General features: G+C 45.3%; 1 protein-coding gene across 1 annotated transcript; it reads right to left on the reverse strand.

Annotated features, from left to right (window-relative positions):
• Positions 1–4,669: 4,669 nt before the first annotated feature.
• FZD1 (frizzled class receptor 1) lies at positions 4,670–8,212 on the reverse strand. Its single transcript, XM_027847982.1, has one exon. The coding sequence runs from the start codon at positions 8,210–8,212 to the stop codon at positions 6,293–6,295; it is 1,920 nt and encodes a 639-aa protein (XP_027703783.1). The 3' UTR covers positions 4,670–6,292.
• Between the last annotated feature and the right edge of the window lie 1,223 nt (positions 8,213–9,435).

The raw sequence follows: 9,435 nt of genomic DNA on the forward strand, positions 1-9,435 counted from the left end.
CAGGGTGAAGTGACTTGCCCAGGGTCACATAGCTAGTAAATGTCTGAGGCTGGATTTGAACTCAGGTCTTCCTGACTACCACCTAGAGCCTAACTCCCAGGATGGTTGCAAGGATAAAATGAGATATTTGTAAAGCATACTGCAAACCTTAAAATGCTATATAAATACTAGCTAGGCGGTGTAATGGGTAGAGCACTGGGTTTAGAATTAGGAAGACTCATCTTCTTGAGTTCAAATCTGGCCTCAAACACTTCCTAGCTGTGGGACTCTGGGAAAGTCATTTTACCTTGTTTGCCTCAGTTTGCTCATCTGTAAAATGAGCGGGAGAGGGAAATGGCAAACCACTCCAATATGATCACCGAGAGAACCCCAAATGGAGTCACAAAGAGTCAGACACAACTGAACAACAAAAATTAGTGTATATCTACCACTTAATACAATATACTTAGTAACTGCTTAATAAATGCTGGTTGGTACAACTTTCTTGGGCCATCTTAGTGATATTGGCAGATGTGTCAAAGGAAGATAAAGATAAAATTTAAATTGGCACCTTTTGCTTCTTCTTCCCAATTTTAGGAAAGGGCCTGGTGAGGGAAGGAGTTAGCACAAGAGTGGAGCCTTTTGGTGAGTATGAATTAACCTTCACCTTATAGGCTTTTATTGTATGTCCTCCCAGCTCAGGCCCTGTGATTTGACCTGTGGCTATCTGAATTCAAGCTGTCATAATGAGGTTCTCTTGGATTGTGAAAATGAAGTGTTCAAACATTTGCTTCCCATTGTCTGTGCAATCACCGCCCTCAATTATCTTAGGTAATTGGATGTATCATAAAATGCTTCTTAGATATAAATTAAAGAGACCCCACATATATACACCCCCCCTCCAAAACAAAAAATCCTGATTCACAGCAGAGGAAAAAAAAAACGAAAAACTCGATATCACTTTAACATGAAAATAGTCCTTGACATTTTGAAACTTTCAGCCAAGCCTTTGGGTCTATTTGACTTCCAGGCACTTGGCTGCTGGGATTGTGAGGGAGAATGTACTCCAAGGGCAAGAGAATACTTTGTTTCACTGTACGTCATTTACGCAAGGGCACACCACTGATTTGAAAGGAAGCAGAGGCTACATTTTGTCTATGGGGAGAATTTGAAGTTATTCCCCTGCAAATTTAATTCAAACAGGTGTGGAGATCTAAAACATGGAGATAGCCCCAGATTAGAGGCTAATACTTGATTTTTTAAAAAGGAAAGGAAAGGAAAGAAAAGACAGGTCACACTGAACTATTTCAAAGCATCGCTGGCTCATTCTCTTTTAATGTGTTAATCACTGCATTGCTATGAATATACGTTTTAAGACTGGTTCTGTAGAGAAATATTCTTGAGATCGTTATCATTTGAAACGTACAGAACATTGATGTTAGTGATTTAAAAAAAAACCTTAAATTTTAATTAAAATGATTGCTAAGAGTGTGTAGATTTTGAAGAAATGCAATCTAAAATAGTTTTATAAAGATTGCTAAATGAGGGGAAAGTTACATATGTATGCTTTTAAGAAACATTTTATATCACATAACTGCTATAAGACATCCAGGTAATGCGTTAAAATGGCATTTCAAAAACCACCTAAAGATGGTTACTTAAGAAACATGCTGCTATCTTGGAACAGAACCCTCTGAAAATGAAAACAATAATTTATGAATATTCCCTACTGGGAAATCAGAACCAAAACTGGAGTTTGTTTACTTTTCTAAATAATTGAAGTTAAATATCTCCTTGGCTGGTAGAGCTGATTATGACCTTCAGAGTATTTACTTTTTAAAAAATGTACAATCACCCTAATCAAAATCATACTGAGGAAATTAAATTTTGTTACTCAGCCATGTTGAAGCCCTAATTTTTAAAAATGTAATTCCCTATTTATAATATATAAGGGAGTGCTCATATGTTCAGAGGCTCCATTTTTTGGGAGAAACTGGTTATCACTTCTTGCAGTATGCCCTATAAAATTAGTCCAGAGGTTTTCTACAGCTTAATCAACAAAGTGATGTCTTATCCAGCTGGAAGGTGTTGTAGCTCGACATAGCCATATATCAAAGAGCAAAATAAAGCTACAAGAAAACATTTACCCATCCAAAGTTAATGGAAATTCTAAGTCACATTGGACCAAACCTAGGATCACAACTCAGTTGGCGCATGGTATACAGTTACATAGTTTGTAGCTTTGAAGGCCAAGGCCGTACTAACTATAATGAGAAATTCTGCAGTGTATCTACAAATGCTATGCCATTGGTTTTAATTGATTGCACATTCGTGGCAGAAAGGCTGGCCTATAGCCAATTACATTGGCTAGAAGAAAAATAAAAAGTAGAGCAGCAATGGTTAAGAGAAAATCTTTTGGTAGACAAGCATATATTCAGCCTGTGGCACATTGTGTCAGTGGAACTGATCCGAAATCACACTTAAGTAGTAACACAGCTTGTGTTCAGTTATTATTTTAAGTAGTTGCCCATCATTCACTCCTCCGTAGCTAAATGCCAGAATCTTTCAGAAGAGTGCAGAAGTATGTGAGGGGTCTACCATTGCTCACTGGAGACAAAAGGAGCAGTACATAAACTCTGATGAGTGGTTGCCATAGAACTAACTGAAAGATCTGCTTTAGCCCCTGCCTATCCATCTTACAGTGGCTGATGTGGGGAAGCACTCTCTAAAATTAAGAATATGACCTTAGGGGGCTGCAAAATGGAAGTGTATTAAATATGTGTTTTTATTTTAAAAGTATCAGAAGGTTCTCTTTACTGCACTCTCACCCCAATAGCTAAGTCACAGGAGCTGGGGGAGGAGAGGAGAAATGACTCCTACTGACAGTTGTTATTATTAATAATAAGAGAACAAGTTAAATCATATAAAAAATAAGGATTGTCAGGGGAACACCAACATGGCCCTATAGCCACTGTGAAATCATTACCAATGGCTCTATGGTCTTTGAGGCACCGTGGATTGGCAATCAATATAAAAGTACCTAATTTTTTTTTTTTTTACTTTCAGTATTAAATGAGTTGAACTCCAATAACGGAACTGGGTGGTGATTTTAAAAGACCTTCTACAAGTATTTAAACCCAACTAATAAAACCCTTCTGCATCAAGCTATCAAACTATCCTTACCACTCAGGCTAAGTAGCATCCTAACATTTATTCCTCATGTAAAATCCAGTGCAACTTTTCAGAAATAAATAAGTCAGGGTTTCAAAGCAGATTTTTGGAAACTGCCTCCTGGAATTACCTATTTGGGGGAATTTGTCATTGTTTAGAGTTGTTGATTTTTCCATGTCTTTACAGAAGGACTTTTCAAAGAGCTACTTTATTTACTTAGAGCAATTTAACAAGGATGGGGGAGAAGTATATGTAAATTACAATACAAATGCTACCTAAAATTTTAGGCTATAAATATTTGTTTTTCCCAATGGGGAAAATATTTTCAATTTCCCTAAAGGCTGAATAACAAAAACAGTTGTTTCAATTTCTTTATAACCAAAACATAATTGTAATATATAGATGTTCATTTTAACCCATTGTGATTGATCAAAAACATCACAATGTAAATATGTCACAAAAGAAGTACTGAATCTATAGAGTAACAGGTTTTTTTCTTTCTTCTTTCAAACAAAGCTATTATAGTTTTTAAAACTTCTGTTTTTCTGTTTATAGTTTAGATGATAAATCTGTTCTTATGTCCATATTATAAAGTGTTCAGTAACCTCTGTATGTATACATTAAACTAAAAAAAGGCTTAAAAACTCTTTGAGTCAATCACATAAATAATTCTGTGGGAGACTGCAATAAAGATTCCTTGGAAGAGATAAATTTGGGAGCTTCAAAAGCTTTCCATCTAATTTTTTTTAAAAAAACTTATAAATCTAATTGTAGTATAAAATGTTTAAAACTACATTTCCTTGATGGTTTCTGAATATTCAGAACTGGAGAGAGAAGTTAATCTCATAAATATGACAAAGGAAATTGATGAAACATAAACAAAATTGCTTAAAAAAAGTCGTGTAAATCTCTTCATAGTGGGGCTTTTTTTCAGTAATGAAATCATAAACTCTGTGGACAACATCCTTACAAACTTCTATTTTCCTCTTTTTATAAAAACAGCTCTTTTCTTGGGTTCAATGATATCCACCACAACGGAGATCCTGAATATGATGACCATAGTTCTTTGGACAGACAGATTTATTTAACCCAGCCTAAATGTTGAAGTAGCAAACCTGTTTCATGAATCCCTGTGCTGAATTCCTCATACAGTGGAACTGGCTTATGAGACCCTTATGAAATGTAAAGACAGCAGACAGTACAAGCTCTATTCCTGTGAGGCACAAAGACCATAGCATTTTATACAAAACCTCAATTTTTTATTTGAGAAATTAAAAATATGGTATTTGATATATATATAAACTTCTATTCCTCTATAAATATAGATGATTTTGTGATAGTGAACAGAATAAATGCATACCAAATTTTTTAAAAAGAAAGAACCTTTGCATTTTAGGGTTATGACAGCCACAGATTAATTTAGGATCTTAAGTACAGGCTTTATGACATACTCTGAAAGTTTAAAACAATGCTATTGGGACAGCTGCATTTCTTCTCCTTTCCTTCCACACAAACTCACAAAAAATATGACTTGATTGTATTTTTTTTTTTGCATGTACCCATCTGTGGGGAAGGAGAAACACACATGATTTTAAGGTGGCAGAACCTGGGCCCTTTTTCTCCCATCGTATGCAATATTATTTTGTTGAGGGAATAAATCCATCAATCACTTATACTCCTCAGCCTCCAGAATCTTCTCAGGTTAATCATCAGAAGAACAGACTGTCTCTCCTCCCTCCCCCTACCAAGACTCCTCAGTCTTAATTTCTTAATAACAAGAATGGGTTAACAATGTACAGCATTTTGCTTGTTTGCTTAAAGAGTCCTGCATTATAAGACTAATTATCAATTGGTTTGCAAATTGATTTCAAAAAGTGACTACAGCAATACATAGTGAGAAAGCCCATTTTCTCAGACCCCTTAAGTTTTATATTTTGTTGTCCTGATAATGACAATAAATATCAATTTTCCAATAAAGATTTCCAGGTGATCTCAACTGTTTTGTTTACAAAAGAGTAAAATATAAACACTTAAGCTGTCTCAATTCAGGAGGCAGACTGCCAAGAATGAGTCTACAATTGAAATTAACATTTTCAAACCACCATTTTCAGTCTCTTCCAACCCACACAAAGTGTGATGCCTCTTCTGAAAGCTCAGTCACCACATTTTTTTCCATGAGGTTGGCCAAATCTATTTCAGATTTTATACACTCAGGAAAAAAAAAAATGAGTTCATCCATGAAAAAGTAGACTGGAAAACAAGCTTGGAATTTACATCCTACTCACCCTCAAACCAGGTTAAGTGCCTGGGAATGAGAGGTGGGTTGTGGTGGAAGGCTGAAGATTGTCAGCACCCACATGTGCCAGGTCCTTGGCGAGCTTTGAGCACAGTTCACATAGAAAATTCAGGTTTATAAAGTAAAAAGACAAGGCTTCAGAATCTGCCCCCAGGGGAGGGTGGAATTGGGCCTGGCAGGGCTCCCAGCTTAAGGTTTGGAAGGCTGGAAGAGATCTGAGTTCCCCCACCCCACTTCAGAAAGGGGGAGAGGGGTCAGAGGGAAAGGAGGGGAGAATTGTCAGACATGGTAACAAAATCAAGACTTCTCTGCTCAACCCTGAGCAGATGGCTCTGAAAAAACCTGTGTGAAAGAGGGAATTGGTTTTTCCCCCTTTTCTTTTTGGAATACTTGGAGGAAAAAAAAAAACAACACCCGAGAAAGAAAATCTGGGAATGGTTAAAAATCCCTAAATAATTAAAAATGTGATTTTCCATCATTTAAATACAAATATACTTACAAAAATCTTACACAGGCTATTTACAATCATAAAACCATAAAGTCTTGGTACCAGAGAGTGAGGTGTCCATCAGTACATCCCAAATCTCTCCTAGCAGTCAAGTCCCCTTGTTTGCTTGCTTCCAGGGATGGTTCTAGAGATCTGAAGGTGGTTTTTGTTGGTTGGTTGGTTTGTTTGTTTGTTTTTTTAAAATGTGTGTGAGAGGAAGCATAGCTGGAAAGAGCCAGAGTCAAACAAGAGGAATGAATCCTATGGAGCCTAGCCACCTTTTCAGGGTTGGGAAAGTAGAGGAAACTGGAAATGGCTTTTTGTTGGAGTTGTGTGCCTGTGGGATGGAGGTTTCTCTCTCAGACCGTGGTTTCCCCCTGTTTGCTGTTGGTAAGTCTGGTATAGAACTTTCTCCAAGAGTTGAGGGTCTTGCCCGACCAGATCCAGAACCCAGAGGTGATACCCACAATCAATGTCATGAGGTACTTGATCATGAAGACTGTGAAGTCAGGGGTCATGGGTGGGTGGGGAGGGGCCCCCCCACCGCCCTGGTGGTGAGGGCAAGGGATGGCATAGCTCTTGCAGCTCTGGGCCACCCAGCTTCGCTCCCACTGTTCTCTGAAGGCTTGCTCGTAAAAGTAGCAGGCAATGACGATGGTGGCAGGCACGGTGTAGAGGACGCTGAAGACTCCTATACGGACCATGAGTTTCTCCAGTTTCTCGGTCTTGGTGCCATCATGCTTCATGATGGTGCGGATGCGGAAGAGGGACACGAAGCCGGCCAGGAGAAAGGAGGTGCCAATGAAGAGATAAACAAAGAGGGGCGCCAGCACGAAGCCCCTCAGGGCATCCACGTTGTTCAGCCCAACAAAGCACACCCCACTGAGGATATCTCCATCCACCTGCCCCAGCGCCAGGATGGTGATCGTCTTGATGGCTGGCACCGCCCAGGCCGCCAGGTGGAAGTACTGCGAGTTGGCCTCGATGGCCTCGTGGCCCCACTTCATCCCCGCTGCCAGGAACCAGGTGAGGGACAGGATCACCCACCATATGGAGCTGGCCATGCTGAAGAAATAGAGCATCATGAAGAGGATGGTGCAGCCCTCCTTCTTGGTGCCCTGGGCCACCGTGCGGGCCCCATCCTCCGCAAACTTTTCATTGCAGACCACCCGATCCTCCAGCAAGAAGCCGGCGATGTAGGCCACGGCCACGGCCGTGTAGCAGCCCGAGAGGAAGATGATGGGCCGCTCCGGGTAGCTGAACCTCCGCATGTCCACCAGGTACGTGAGCACCGTGAAGAGCGTGGAGGCGCAGCAGAGCACGGACCAGATGCCGATCCAGGTGCGCGAGAAGCGCAGCTCCTCCGGCCCGAAGTACATGAGTCCGTACACCTTGGTGGGCTCGCAAGGGGCGCCACAGTCCTTCTCCCCCAGGAAGTGGTAGTTGAGGTAGGAGGGCACCTTCAGCGCCCGCGGGCAGGAGAACTTGCCCCGCTCCGGGGACGCGGCGCCCCCGGCGCCCCCGCCGCGGCCCCCGGCGCCGCCTCCGCCCCCGTGCTGGGGGTTGCTGGTCCAGAACTCGGGGAGCAGCGAGGGCGTCGGGGTGCCCTTGTCCGACGTGTTCTGGCCCACGCAGAGCTCGCCGGCGCCGTGCACCGGGAACTTCTCGCAGCGGAGCGTGTCGGGCCACTGGAAGCCGAACTTGTTCATGAGCGCCTCGCAGCCCTGGCGGGCCCGCTCGCACAGCGAGCGGCAGGGCGGCAGCGCCTGCTCCAGGACGGTGCACACGGGCGCGTACATGGAGCACAGGAAGAACTTGAGCTCGGCCGAGCACTGCACCTTCACCAGCGGGTAGAACTGGTGCACCTCGAGCCCGGCGTCCTCCTGGTTCGTGTGGCCCAGCAGGTTGGGCATGATGGTCTGGTTGTAGGCGATGTCGGTGCACAGCGGGATGGAGATGGGCTGGCAGTAGCCGTGGTCCGGGATGGAGATGCCGCGCTCGCCGTGGTACTGCTGCTGCTGCTGCTGCTGCCCGGCCGCCTGCGGCTGCGGCGGGGGAGGCGGCGGCGGCGGCTGCCCGGGGCCCGGCCCCTGCCCCTGCCCCTGCCCCTGCCCTTGCCCGGCCGCCTGCGCGCGGACCCCCGACGGCAGCGACGGCGGCGGCAGCAGCAGCAGCAGCAGCAGCAGCAGCGGCGGCAGCAGCCTCTGGAGAGCCGCGCAAAGTTGCCGGCGCCGGCCGCCGGCCGCCGCCGCCGCCCTGGGCGCCCCCCGCTCAGCCATACTTTCTCGGCCCCGTCCCGGGCGCCGCTCCGCCCGAGCTGCTGCCGGCTCCCCGCCGGCGGCCGCTGCCCTCGTCGTCCCGCGCTCGCTCCGCGTCCCGCAGCCGGCGCCGCCGCCGCGGAAACTGGCGATTCATGAAGCGCCGGCGGGGGGCGAGCCGGGGAGAGCCCCGAGTGCCGGCTGGTCCGGCGGGCGCTGCCGCTCGGCGGGCGGCGCAGCTCCGGCGTCCCGGGCCCCGGCGAGAGCGCACCTCTGCCTCCGCCTCCGCCTCCGCCTCCGCCGCCGCCGCCTGACCATTTGTGTCAATCCCTCAACTGGGCTCCCTCTCCCTCTCCCCGACCGGTTTCCAGGCGCCCCGGAGTCTGTCTTTCACTCGGAGGGAGGAGCCTTGAAACCGACGCGGAGCTTGTGGGCTAAGGGACCGTCACCCAATCACCGTAACCGCTTCCCGGCGAAAAGGAGCTGGCCACTGTCTACTCGCACGAAGCGGTGGGGGCTGGGGGCAGGAGTGGGGGTCGGGGAGAGTTGGTGCGGTGAAGAGCCGAGCTCGGGCACAAAGAGTGAGCTTTGCTCTGCGGCGGGACAGGCTCGATTGCTTTTGCTTTAGCCGGAGAAAGAGCCAGGACACGCAGGAGAATGGTCCCATATGTTGTTGGGAAGAATGAATAGGAGTTGGCAGACCGCGAGACTCTCCTTTTCTTCCCTTTTCTTCATTTTCATGTTTAAAAATTCTGCTCTCCACGGCGGTTACAACGTAGCAAATGGGGAACGGCCCTCAAAATAGCTGCTTCTGAATGAAGGGGCTCGTCGCTTTGAGCTTGTGTCTGTCAAAGTTTGCAGTGAATCGAATTCTCGGGCCATTCTTTGCACTTGGGAGCCTGGCTTGGCAGGCCTTACGTGGCTGTTCTGCGTGCAGTGCCTCGTTTTTGGTGAACCAGAAGGGAAAGTTCTCTCTGGGTTCTGATTATCTGAGCAGCAACAAACACAAACCCCCCCCCTTTTTTTTTTTGGACGCAAATCAAGAAGTCCATGGCTCCTACTTCCCCCCTCCTTTCATTAAGCCAGAAACAGAAGCTACGAAAATTGTCCCTTAATTCTTTAGGGCAGAGGTTCTTAACCTGGGGTCTTTGAAGGTTGTTTTGTTTTGTTTTTAATTTTGATACCTGTATTTCATTATAATTGGTTTCTTTTGTGATCCTATGTATTTAAAAACATCATTCTGA

Source organism: Vombatus ursinus, unplaced genomic scaffold (assembly GCF_900497805.2).
Source record: "Vombatus ursinus unplaced genomic scaffold, bare-nosed wombat genome assembly UNPS02005459.1, whole genome shotgun sequence".
Classification (NCBI taxonomy): domain Eukaryota; kingdom Metazoa; phylum Chordata; class Mammalia; order Diprotodontia; family Vombatidae; genus Vombatus; species Vombatus ursinus.

Coding starts and splice junctions, on each gene's coding strand:
- FZD1 (XM_027847982.1), bottom strand. CDS start 8,212: ATGGCTGAGCGGGGGGCGCCCAGGGCGGCGGCGGCGGCCGGCGGCCGG.